Source organism: Triticum aestivum, chromosome 1A, assembly GCF_018294505.1.
Source record: "Triticum aestivum cultivar Chinese Spring chromosome 1A, IWGSC CS RefSeq v2.1, whole genome shotgun sequence".
Lineage (NCBI taxonomy): Eukaryota > Viridiplantae > Streptophyta > Magnoliopsida > Poales > Poaceae > Triticum > Triticum aestivum.
The window spans coordinates 478,588,145-478,601,664 of NC_057794.1; the positions used below are offsets into that span (position 1 = coordinate 478,588,145).

The 13,520-nt window shown below is 46.5% G+C and overlaps 1 protein-coding gene across 2 annotated transcripts; it reads left to right on the forward strand.

Annotated features, from left to right (window-relative positions):
* Window positions 1–3,347: 3,347 nt before the first annotated feature.
* LOC123058416 (ataxin-3 homolog) lies at window positions 3,348–13,211 on the forward strand. Of its 2 annotated transcripts, none has more exons than XM_044481155.1 (3): window positions 3,348–3,565; window positions 3,683–4,017; window positions 12,248–13,211. In XM_044481155.1, exons 2-3 carry the CDS (start codon window positions 3,763–3,765, stop codon window positions 12,920–12,922), a joined length of 930 nt encoding a protein of 309 aa, XP_044337090.1. In that variant the 5' UTR covers window positions 3,348–3,565; window positions 3,683–3,762; the 3' UTR covers window positions 12,923–13,211. The 2 variants fall into 2 exon arrangements, with proteins under 2 accessions (XP_044337090.1, XP_044337084.1); XM_044481149.1 differs by having other exon boundaries at window positions 3,649–4,017; window positions 12,248–13,208.
* The last annotated feature ends 309 nt before the right edge of the window (window positions 13,212–13,520 follow it).

The following is a 13,520-nucleotide window of genomic DNA, read 5'->3' on the forward strand; positions in this document are numbered from 1 at the left end:
TCACTTGCACCCAACCCCTAAGGAAGAACCTGACATATGCTTCATAGTTTAAGAACCATAATTCTTATTGTTAGAGGCCTTCCTATATTTGTTGTCCATATCATGCAAAACTTTGAATGTGTTTATACTTTTATAAGTGCTTATTTGAGCTTAGAGATCTTATTCGTTCTAAAGGAAATCCTATCACCATTGTTAATATTATCACCAAAACTATTCGTAACCATTCTCTTAAACAATGTCATGCGCGTGCAACTAATGAGAATGATGATGTAGGTGATCAAGAAAATGGTGACATTGGTAACATGCATGGTTACTGTGATGGGAGTGATGACTATGATGATGAGGAGTATGACAAGATATCATTGGAGCCGATCCATGATATTCCTCTCCAGCTAGAAGACCTCGGCTAGGACATCATCCGAGATCGTTGATTTTGACTCAAATATGGTATTGGCAATGGTAATTACCATAGCTTATGCCTATTAAGTGCATGAATTGCAAATATGGACCTATAGGGGCTGGGAATGAATTGGGAGTACATGACTCCTTGTAGCAAAAAAGCATCATCCTTCTGGAACTCCTTAGATAAGAACTCGTTGTCTAGGTTGGACATGACAAAGTCAATGTAGATTGTTCTCGGGTCCGATCCTAAGATTTCAGGGCCCGGGGAAAATTAGGATATGGGTCCTAATAATCCACAAGTATAGGGGATCACAATAGTCTTCGAGGGTAGTATTTCACCCATTGCTGATTCAACATAAGGGGTGCCGAAGAATATTTACAAGCCTCGACAGTTGAGTTGTCAATTCAACCACACCTGAGAAATCACTTTCTTGCAGCAATTTATTACTAGCACGATAATATGATAGTAGTGATAACATAGTAGCAGTAACAGTAGCAGCAGTAGTAACAAGTAGAGCAGTAGTAACTTTAGCAAAGGCAATAGCAGAAAAACGTAGGCATGGAGTTGTGATGGGATGTTCAGATGAGATTCAGTATACAATAGTCACAACCTAGAGCGATACAAAACTAGCTCTAATTCATCAATCATGTGTAGGCATGTATTTCGTATGTAGTCATACTTGCTTACGATAAGAACTTACATAACATCGTTTGTCCTACCCTCCCATGGCAGCGGGGTCCTAATGGAAATGAATGCTAATTAAGGCACTCCTTTTAATAGAGAACCAAAATAAAACATTAACACATAGTGAATATATGAACTCCTCAAATTACAGTCATCCCCTTAGAGTATCCCAATTATTGTCACCTTGAGATCTAGGGTTTAGAACAATAACAGGTGCATACAACTTGTAGATATGATCAAAAGAACTCAAATATATTCATGGAAACATAATAGGTTCAGATATGAAATCATGACACTCAGGTCCTAGTGTCAAGTATTAATCATAGCAAAGTCATAACAATATCAATCTTGTTGGAACATGGTGGATATTAGGGATCAAGCCCTAACAAATTGACAACGATTACATATGAAATCTCATCCAATCCCATCTACCTCCAGTATGCCTACAAGGAGATTACTCGCAAATAATTGTGAGCATCATGAAAGTGTTGATGGAGAAGGGTTGGTGATTACAACGATGGTGATTCTTCTCTCTCTCTCTCTCTCTCTCTCTCTCCGGAGCCATGAAAGGACTCCAGATTAGGGCTCTCGGCGAAGAACAAGAGGTGGTTATGGCTAGGGCGCACGAGGGATCAAGCATTGGTCCTATGTAACCAAACAGGGGGCGATCACACACGAGATCAAAATAAATTGCATTTTACCATCGAGCTAAGCTGTGCTCGCACGGGTGGTAGAGGGTGAACTAAGTTTTTAGTATGGAGAAAACAATCGGGCCAACCAAACATATTAAGACCAAAGATAGGTTTTCAAAAAATGTACATCACTAAATAAAGCTGGTGGAACTATGCACCATCAATTTACAACAAGGAATCGATCTTTGAGAAATACATTTATTAGTATTGATACAAAGAAGTGAATGTACGATTTTCTTAGTTATTGTTGCGGCACCAACTTGTCGTCTTTCGTGTGAGCCACTCCCAGCTCAGTTAGCCTTTTCACTTTTCCTTTTAGGGTATTAGTTTGCTAGGGTTTAGCACCGCTGCAGTTGACAAGCACGCGAGAATCCATATTGATAGCTAATTTCATCTTCCAAAAAACCTGCTAATTCATGTTTCTAGTAGAATCCTAATTATAGTTGAATTAGTGCACTTCCTGCCCAGCTTGATGTGGCCCACCGCTACTTGACCATCCAATGCTAAACAAAAGAAGACACATGGCCCACATAGCTGAAGAATAACGTTCCAACTTCCTCCTTCGTGAACACACATATCTAATGGTTGGGGGCGGGATGCTCCATGCTTGCATTCACTCTGGTTGTGCTCCCTTCAATTTTATGGGCATGAGGCAGCCGCCCCCTCGCCCCTAGGGACGAGCTAGATGTGCCTCGAGCATAATGATGACTCTGATGTTGCAGCGATGTATGTGTGGTGAGTTCTCACCTAAAGGTGTGTATTCAACGAGGGCTAGGGAAATTATATGGGGATATGAGGTAGGTTATAATAGTGCAAGTAAATGAAATCAGGAAATGATGTAATCTTAGATTACAAGATTACCACTAGACGTGCAAACTCGTAGTAGAAGTAGAGTACTAGAGTTGATGTAGCACGTTGGTGCAACTTTAGACATACTACCTTGTCTATATGGTTCAATGACTTGTCAAATGTATATTGAACATATTCGCATGTCGAGGAAGGAAACGTTGCTCGTCTGGACTATCAAATCTAAGCCGGCAACTTTGGACATGGGAGGAGTATTGACTAACCCTAAAATGTCCGCTCTTCTCCTTACAAGGTCATTATGGGCTTCTACGTTGAATGCCCATTAAAACTCAATGCCCCGTCTAATTCGATCCTAACCCGACCTAGGCTTCAACATATATATGTCATGACATAGAAAACAATGTTCTCTAACATGTTGGAAAAAATAAATTAAGTCAACAAATTCATAACCAAAATGAAATAAATGGTATAGAAGTTGCATTCGAACTTCGACGTGTTCTATTGGCTTGTAAATATTTCTTCACGTCTCTAAGATCAAATGCTTTGAATATTTCTCACCCAATGCATCACACTGTAGAGTCATTACGCCAATCATCCGACATCTTACTGCACGACCTTAACAAAGAAGAAATGGTGTCGCCAATGTCAAAAAGAAAAGGAAATTGTCAAAAAGAGCAGATTTTTTTAGGGAAAAAAAAGAAACAGATAGGGTCGCCACTGGCAGTAGCAACGCCGGCTAGAAAGCAGAAGAAAACGACGAAGGCCAGAAAAAACGGTTCGGTCGTCTTCTTCCCGGAGACGAGCTGCAGATAGCGTTTCAGGCCTTCCAGCGGCTCCAATGGCGCCTCCGTGGCTCCGACGACACGTGGGCAGGGGCGCTCGCGCCGGAACAAGCTGTGGCGGACGCTCGCGGCGCAGCCTCCTCCCACCCCTAACGGCCGCGCGCCTCCGCCAGGACCACGACCCCAGCGCCGCGCAGGTAACCCTCGCCCCCTCATTCCCGTCAATAAATTGTGCTCATTCACTTTTGCAATCCGCGATTAATCCTAGATTGTCTTGTAGCGCCGCTTTTCCCTTGCTGCCGGCTATAAATCAGCCCAATGGCCGGAGCGCTCTTCGCACACTGTCAAATCGGGGAGGGAGCCGCCGGAGTTCTTCTGAAGGAGGGCCGGGGCAATGGAGGCCAAGACGGGGAATTCCGGCATGCTGTACCACGAGCTGCAGGTGCGGCAGCTCTGCGGGCTCCATGCCCTCAACGCGGCGCTGCAGGGGCCGTTCTTCAGCGAGGGGGACCTCCTGGAGATCGCGGCGGACCTCGACGCCCGCGAGCGGGAGGTGATGTACCGCGCCGGCGGCGTGGGGGCGGGGGATTTCCTCGCCGAGGGCCAGGGATCCCACAACGTCTCCGACAACGGGGACTTCGGCGTTGAGGTGAATTTCCCCTCCCCTCCTTCTCTCTCTGGCTCGCTTACTGCTTTCGACTTGATCCTCCGTGTTATTTTTTTTAGATTATTATTAGATTAGAGATTTTTCTTAAAGCCATCAAGCACTTTATTTATTCAGAGAGTGCTTGGATACGTTTTAGTCCCATGACTAAAAGTAGTGGGACTAAAACTTGCTAGCCTCACCCATGCTTGGATTCAAATACTAAAGAGACTAAAATTAAATTATTGAGCATTTATTATCCTCCAAACCATCCAATCCAGAACTCGCATGTGTTAAAGTAGAGGAATTAAATGAGGAGAGAGAGGGCTAATACATATTTTAGTAGGTTTCCTATGACTAAAAGTTTTTAGCCTCAAGACTAGTTCTAACCTCTCTTTAGTCAGGGGTGCTTGGAACTTTAGCCTCTAAAAGAGACTATTTTTAGTCAGACTAAAAATAGTCCCTTGGATCCAAACACCCTCTCAACGAGTTCTGGGATCTCACTAAGACCACATCAAAATTAATGGCGGAGCCTGGTATTAATTGTAATTTATTTATTTTTGCATTGCAATAGAAACTGTCAATGTTGCCTTTTTTTCAATGCAATATAAAGCGGCCGAGCTAGATTTTTTCCCCAATGCAATAGAAAACAAACTAGATGTCTGAAATGATGCAGATTCTTATATTACAAGAACGCAAGAAAAAAAATCAGATTTGTTCGAGCATTTCATCAAACAAAGTAGTAATCAGTTGCTAATGTAGACATGTGCAAAGCCTGGCAGTGAACTATCCAGCATAGCTCCAAGTGGTTGCATTCGATAGCACTTTTGGAGTTTTGTTCTTGCCAATAAAGAATTTCTTGGGTTTGTTTAATTTTGAAATTGAACAATACACAGCTGCATGCAGTATGCTAGCTAGGTCGGGAGCAGCCGAGCAGGGGAGAGCGTACTGGAGTCTGGATCCTGCTCCTCCCACTGATCAGTTGAGGACTCCCTGTTACGTCACTTGCTTGGGCTGGGCTTGTGGTTGCTGGCTGTTGCGTGGGCTGGACAAGTATCCTGTAGCTGTAGGCTTCGGTATATCTAAATTTTTTGTTGCCCTAAATCATTGGTATTCCATGGAATACCAAGGAATGCCCCTGGCTCCGCCCATGTCTGGTGGGGTGTTAGGCACACATTACATAAACTAAACTATTACTCACCCCCTCTCTAGCTAACAAATGGGCGGCAGCATTGGCTGTCAGCCTAACCCAGGTTACTCGGGAATCCCGGCACGAACGCAGCAAACCTTTTATTTCCTCCACAACCGGGCCAGCAGCAGATAGATTTTTTCTCATCTCGTTTAACATTGCCACAACAGACTTACAGTCTAGCTCCATATGAATCTTCTGGACACCCAGCTCGACTGCAGGATGGGCAGTTCGCTGGCAACTAAGGAGCTCAGCAGTCTCCGGATTGCTGATCGATGGAAAGAAGTAGCAGGCACCCCCACGGAATGCACCATGGTGGTCTCTGAACATCACTCCACCTGCACTATCACCAACCTTGGATGTAGCTCCATCGATATTGGCTTTCATCCACCCCTGCTCCGGCACCATCCACTTCTCGACAACCACCTGCTTTGGCGTTCGAGTTGAACTGCCCTTCACCGACTCCTTGAACAATTGTTCCTCTAGCGTCGTCCGAAGGTTCCGCGAACTAAGACAGCAGCTACGTAGATACAACACTCTGGGAATCAAAACAGTTCGGCGGGGTCGCCACTGTAGCTCCCAATTCCGAGCACATATACCCCCAGAACATAGCTGAGTGAGGGCAAGACCAAAATCTATGATGGAGTGTTTCTTCCCTTCCACAAGCTACACAAAATACTCCTGCCTTAATCCGATGACGATGTAGTTCAGCACCAACCGCTAGCCCGTTGCACAGTAGTCTCCACATATGGATTTTAGCCTTATTTGGTGCAATGGAGTCCCAAAGGCCCAGCCATCCTTTGTGGCTAAAGACTCTGGACGATGGTTCCGGCCTCCCAATCTTTGCCTTCTTCTGTTGAATGCACAAATGGTAGGCTGACCTAACCATGAACTCGCCACTCTTTGTATAGTTCCACACCAAGTGATCATCAACACCTTGTCCGGTTGTCCCGCAATATTAATCTGCAGAATATCATCAAGATCATCTGTGTTGAACATATCCTCTAGCTTAGTCCGGTCCCAAGAGTTACCCTGAACAGAGACACTTGGTTAAAAGCCTCCCTGTCCCGAAAACCTAGGCCCCCCTCTTGCTTGCGAGTACACATTTTGTCCCATGCAATCCAGTGCACCCTCTTTTCATCATTGGCTTCACCCCATCAGAAGTTCGAAGAGATCGAAGACAGGTTCCGGCACATTTTCTTTGTGAGGTGAAAGCAACTCATGGTATACGTCGGTATTGATTGTGAGACAGATTTAACAAGTACCTCTTTCGCAGCCTTTGAGAAACCCTGACATTTCCATCCAACAACTTTCCCACTGGAACACTCTCGAACATGTTTGAAGGTTCCATCCTTTGATCTCCCCACCACTGTGGGAAGGCCAAGATGTCGCTCATTGAGTGCTTCTGACCCGATACCTAGAACACCATTGAGAGCATCTTTGTCCTCTTCCATGCAGCCTTTTCCGAAGAAAATAGATAGATTTTTGCAAATCAACTTTCTGACCCAACGCCACCTCATAGTCCTGTAGAATAGTTCGCAAGGCCTGCAAATTACCCTGGGATGCCTCAAGGAAAGCCACACTATCGTCAGCAAATAAAAGATGGGTTACCGTGGGGCCAGTGCTCCCAAAGGAAACCCCCTTAATGTCATTTCTACTCTGAGCATGCTTCAGTAACGCAGAAAAACCTTCAACACAGAACAAAAAAAGGTATGGTCAGCCCCCTAGAAGATACGAAACTGTGTGAAAGACCCCCATTAAGATTTACCGAAAACCTGGCTGAAGTGATGCAACACATAATCATCTGAATCCAGCCCTCTGTGAAGCCAAAGCGTGCCATCATTTGCTCAAGAAAATTCCATTCAACTCAGTCGTACGCTTTCATCATATCCAGCTTAACTGCACAAAGCGGCTTCTTCCTCTTCCGCGTCCTGATTGCATGAACGCACTCTGCTCTTCAGAGATCATAATCGGAAGTAGCACTTTCAGCCTGTTCGCCAAAACTTTCACCGCTATTTTGTATGGTACATTACACATGCTGATAGGACGAAACTGAGATAGTAGCTCCGGAGAGTTAACTTTTGGGATCATGACAATAACAGTATCATTAAAAGAATCTGGTGCCGCCGACCCTGCTAAAAACTCCCGGATTGCTTTGCATACATCATCCCTGACCAACACCCAGTGGCGTTGGTAAAACATCGCTGGCAGTCCATCCGAGCCCGGAGCTTTTGTTGGCCCCATCTGAAACAATGCCTCCTCGATTTCCTTGTTTGTCACGACTGCTGTCAGCCATGAGTTCATCTCTTCTGTGACCACACCGTCAATATGCTGCAGCAACTTCTCTGTCTCCTCCGACCCCTCTGGCGAGAACAAACTCTTATAAAAATCTGCCAGCACTCGCATCTCATCATCAGTAGTGCAACGAGAGCCATCCTCCTTTATTAGCGCTTTAACTGTGTTCTTCCTTTTCCTGTGCGTGGCTCTGTTCTAAAAATATTTTGTATTTTGATCACCCCATTGTAGCCAATCTATTCTGGACCGTTGCTTGTAGTATATCCCCTCGCGCTCAAACAGATCATGGAGCTGCCCCTCGATCTCCTTGATCTCCTGCATGTAACCTGTGTTAAGGGCTCGTTCCTTGGCGTCACGTAGCTGGCCTTTCAGTTTCCCGATTTACTTTTTTATTGAGCCAAAAACGTCCCTACTCCATCTCTGCATGTCCCTGGTAACTGCGTCCAGCTTTGTGCACACCGCTTGTAGCCCACTCTGTCCATGGTCGGCTGCATACCATGCATCCATGACCATGCCATGATACAATTCATGCCTAGTCCAGGCTTCCTCAAAGCGAAACCCCATGTGCATCCTACTGCTACCCTGTGACCGGTGTCACAAGGGCACGGATAACGAGGGCAACATGGTCAGATTCCTCTGTAAGAATGTGATCAACAATAGTCTCCGGGAACATCTGAATAAAATCATCAGGCCAACTCCACCGCGCGACCCTATCCTATCCGGCCCCGTCCGTTTGGGGTAAAACGGACAAAGGAGGTGGCCCAGCGCGCGACGGCCCGGACCCATCTTGTCCGTTTTGTGTCCGGGCCGACCCATTTCGAGCGCAAACTTGCGCCGGATTTGGGTCGCAGCGGACACCAAACGGACGCGCGCTCGTCCGCGTCGGGGCCGCGTGGCAGACGGCCACCTACCTCCCATCCGCCCACATCAATGCGCACGAGCGGGCGGCCCCACCTGTCATCCGCACGTCGAGCGGTCGCCGTCCTTCTTTAAGTGGGAAGCGTGGACGGGTCGTCGTCCACACTGCCCCACGCCACCCCGCGGCCTCCTCGAAACCCGACAGCGGCGACCACGTCCCAAACCCTAGCCTAGACCTCGCCGGCCGGCCGCCCGCAGCCATGGGCCTCTGGAACTACGGCCGCAAAGGCAGGCACGACCGCGAGGCCGGCTCCTCGTCGGGATGCCGCCGCGGCTCGGTGAAGAAGGAGGAGCCCGCCTCGCCATCGCCACCACGCCGGGCCCCCGCGCCGCCCGCCTTCTCCATCGCGCACACGTCCGCCGGCGAGCGCGACCGGCATTACGTCCGAGCGTCGGTGTGCCGCCGTTATTGGGAGATGAGGACGCCGCTCCCCTGGAGCGACGCCCATCTCCCCAATAACTGGCACCTCTCCGCCGACCGGGTCCCCATCCCGCCGGTCCCGACGAGCGGCCGTGCGCGCGACGAGGAGATCGAGCGCCGCCGCCGCCTCCTCCCCGACGACCTATTCTACGACGCCAGGTACGCCCCCGACTCCCCGCTGTGGGACACCTGGTTTCGTGACGAGCATGACACCAGGCGCGCCTCCTTCTTCGCCGGCACCTCGACGGGGCCGCGGCGGCCACGGGAGCGCGCCCAGGAGCGCGGGCGTAGGCGGGTCCACGGCGTCACGCCCACGCCGTCGCCGTCTCCGTCGCCCCCTCCACCTCCTCGCATGACAGACGAGGAGGAGGCCCGTCTCCTGCAGCGTGTCATGGACGACTCCATGTACACGCACGATGAGCGGCAGTGGGACGGCCTGGAGGAGGCCATGGCCCTCTCTGCTGCCGCCGCCGTGTTCCAGCCGCTGCTGGGCCAGGGGTGGGGCTGGTCCTGCACTGCTCCGGAGATGGCCGCCGGCGTGGGCGTGAACTGGTGCCCCACTCCGCCGCGGTCACCGGAGCGGGAGGCCTCGCCACGGGAGGAGGTGGTGCAGGCACCTCCGGGCGTCCAGCCCGCCCCCGTCCACCACGCACCTCCGGCCCACCTCTAGACGCCGCCGGAGTACGTCGACCTCGTCAGCGACGACGACGACACCGGCGGCTAGTGAAGACGGCGACGGCCACGGCACCGACGGGCGCGGCAGGAGCGCGCGGGAGCGCGGAGGCGTTTTTATCTTTTATTTTTTTTATATGTTAATTATGAAAAATGGGCCTTTTAAGTGGCCGTGGAAACTGGGCCGTTTTGTGGCCGCCCCCTATATATATTTTATGTTTTTTTTAAATGTGTTTATTTAGTTTTTTAGTTATTTCGTTTTAGTTTTAATATTTCTTTTATTCACGTCCACCCCGGACACGATTTGGGGTGCGGCCGCGCGGTGCGCGCACGCACGACCCATCTGACAAAGGCGGACACGGGCGAACCCATCGGCGCCCCAAAGGGACAAAATCCGGCCAATCCGGACGTCCGTTTGGGGTCGCGCGGTGGAGTTGGCCTCATTGCATGTTGCACGGTCCAGCCTAACTTGTATGTTCTCGTCGGCATCTCTTTTACTGTCCCAAGTGAATGGGTATCCCGAGAAACCGAGGTCCGCGAGGCCAGAGTCGGCCAAGCATTCCCTGAAAGCTTCCATCTGCGTAACTTCTCGGATTCCCACCTTTTTGTTCTGCTTGGAATAACACCTCGTTAAAGCCCCCTGCACACAGCCATGGTAGATTATCTTGGGCTTTAAGAAATCACAACGCGTCCCAAGTTTTCATCCTCTGCTCAGTACATGGTTCCCCATAGATTCCAGTAAATCTATAGGTTTTGTCATGAACAGTAATAGTCGCATCTAAGTAGTACTGGCACCATGCCCTGTCACCCGCACACTGTCTCTCCACAACAAAGCTAGTCCCCCACTCCTTCCAACACAACTCACCGCAACAGCATGTCTGAAACCCAAGCTCCACTTCAACTTTTCCAGTTCTCGAACTTCCTTTTTTGTTTCACTTAAGAATACCACCGCTGGGTTGTAGGACTGTATCAGGGAGTAGGGCATTTTGGAGACCGAGCTCCATGGAGCCCTTTATTTTGAAAAATTCAAAATTCACAAATTTCGGTTTAAGAAATTATGAAAAAAATTAGACATGTATGCAAGGATGTAAAGTGTATGTGTGAAAATTTTTAGGATGAAATACCTTGAATTGCGAGCTGCACAAAAAAAACAAAATCATGGACTTTAAAGATGAACAGTACATATGCTAAAAAGCCTCAGATTTGTCTTTTTTGTGTAGCTTAAAAATTTGCACACATGTACATTATGTATCTAGGTATATGTGTATTTATTTTCAGAATTGTTTGAAACTGAAAAGTTTGAATTTTGAAGTTTTCAAATAAAGGCCTCCATGGAGCTCGGTCTCCGTTTGGCATTTTCGTGTATCAGGTCTGTAGTGTGTAGGCACATTTTGTAAGATGGCTTTTCTAATTTTCCCGCGAAATAACATTGTATAGCCTGTGTATGAAAAGGAAAAACTGTAAAACAATATTTTCCTTTTTGGGCTCAAACAATAAGCTTGCATGCACTTATATCTAGCCAGAAAACTATTATTGTTTTCTGAACATAAGCTTATAAGATGGCTTTTCTAAACAGAAGTATTTAACTAAAAAAAAGAACGCCGCCGCCATTCGTGTTGGTTAATTTTGTCCGAATTTTGATATTAGATTTTCTTTTCTTTTCTAGAAGTAATTGTTAATCAATTAAAAAAGGAAGTAATTGTTAATGGGGTTCTGCATAAATGCTTGTGAGAAAAATAATAAAATGGACCACCATGAAGTAGGTCTCTTTATGTATTGTCGCCCATCTCAATTTATGAGGGCAGTGGGCGCAAATTCGTAATGGTTCATTATTGGTGTTTACTAATATGCACGTACCACATAGGTACACACATCATGATTGATAAGTGATATTCTATTACAGAAGCGAAGTTCACAAAAAAGTTACTACTTTGGATCATATATGTTATAACAGCTTTGGGTTATTTGAAATTTGTTTCATACTTTAGTTTTCGCTTTTGACCTTAGGAAGGACTTCCACTACAAATTTGGTCAATCCACCGATTACTATAAGCTGAAGGTGGTATGGGGGATTTTGTTAATAAAAGATGGTACAGTTAAATTTTGGGACTTTGTAAAACCTGTTAGTGCTATTGTGGAAGTTATTACTATAGGAACTTCACAACAATAGGTATTACCGAACTAAATCGTAATTTTGTGATTTTATGAGACGTTTGGAAATTTTGGATAGATTTGCATCATCAATACAGGCCATAAAACTTTGGAATTTGAAGTTTTGCACTATTTCTTTCATTCAAATTTAAGTTGGCTCAAAACCAGTAGATGCAATAAAGAAGAAGAGTCGCATATAAATCTGTGAATAAATAGACTATTTTAGTTTAGAAAGTACATAGTTATTGAAGTATAGATAACTCAACAGTAAGCAAATTTTTAGGTATGCACTAATGGACTCAGGTTATGGGGCCATATAGAGCTGATGGCACTTGTTATTATTTTATTTTAAAAGAAATTTGCCAAGTTTATTGCTTATCTTCCTTTTGGTTTGTGTGTTCCATTTTCATAAGCTTTGTTACTTGTGATGTCTTCCATCAATTGCAATGTTGCATCCATTCTTTACTCTGGTGGTAGGATGTAAACTAGCAGAATTATGCAAGTTCACATGTTTGCTAGCTCTGCTCATTTCCTGGAATAACTACACATTATTTCATGATTCATTAACCTATGTTTCTTTTCATTGATAGGTTTTGAAGAGGGCACTAGAGGTATGGGACCTCCAATTTATCCCCATGTATTCCCAAGCTGCAGCGGGATCCCAATCCAAGCCTGAACTGGAAACTGCCTTCATCTGCCACTTCCAGAATCACTGGTTCTGCATTAGGAACGTGGATGGGGAGTGGTACAACTTCGATAGTCTGTATCCGGCCCCTGAGTACCTCTCTCAGTTTTTCCTCTCAGATTACCTTGACAACATGAGGGGTCCTGGCTCAAACATCTATGTGGTAAGGGGCACTTTCCCCAGGGACTGCCCTTCTGATAACAACGATTTTGGCCAGTGGCTGCGTCCTGAGGAAGCCAAGATCATTACACATTCACGCTTCAAGGCTCAGCAGAAACAACAGAGCAATACTGCTATAGTGATGGCCTCGAGGAGGTATCTCACAGTGGGGGTAGCCGCTGGCTTGAGGGGCCTTGAAGTTCCAGGCACCAAGACTGAAGTACCTCGTCAGCAACCTTACGAAGAAAAGGACATGACTATGATGCAAGAGGAGGATGATGACGACCTGAAGGCGGCAATAGCTATTAGCTTGATGCCATTTGAAGCTCCAGCGACCAGTTCTCAACCAGCCGAAGAAGAGAGAAATAGATGCGCTCAGCAAGGACACCACCATGGAGGAACCTGGCTCCAGCAACTCTGAAGGGCCAGTTGAAGAAGGTTGTTAGGATGCCATCTTTCTTCATCTACATAGGAGCATTCTGAAGCGCGAAAAAATAGTTTCGATTGGCTGGAGCGGTTATTGTGAACTTGTGATATGTTGTAATGATCTGGAATGCTGGATTGAACCTGTGAGACTGATGATATTTACATACAAGTGTTGAACTTGAGTTAAAATGTGGCCTTGCATCTCTGATCTGTGAATTTTCTGGAATTCATTCTGAAATGCAGCTAGTGTAAGGTTTGATTGCTTTTGCTTTGATCTTGCTTTTGTTTCACCTTTAGCTACTAAGCTGTTGGATGTAGGGCATAAACATTGCTTATATTTCAACTGTTTCCGTAACATATGTTTGAAGTGATAGATGTTGCTGGGCAACATGATTGGAATGTAATTCTGCATAAGCCAATGTTTCTTTCTGCTGTTTTTCTAGATCAATCATGTTTCCTTCTGCTGGATCGCTGCTTCAGAGAATTTCCTCTCCTTTTTTTGAGCGGTATTTCCTTTCAGGCGAGCTCACAGTTCGTTACACTATCTTGTGAGCCCGCAAGCGACCAAACCACAACCCAAACAAACAGGGCCT

What these genes read in the sequence shown, in the direction of transcription:
- LOC123058416 (XM_044481155.1), top strand. Translation starts at nt 3,763, where the DNA reads ATGGAGGCCAAGACGGGGAATTCCGGCATGCTGTACCACGAGCTGCAG. An exon ending in ACGGGGACTTCGGCGTTGAG is followed by an intron (nt 4,018 to 12,247) that starts GTGAATTTCCCC and finishes TTTCATTGATAG; the next exon opens with GTTTTGAAGAGGGCACTAGA.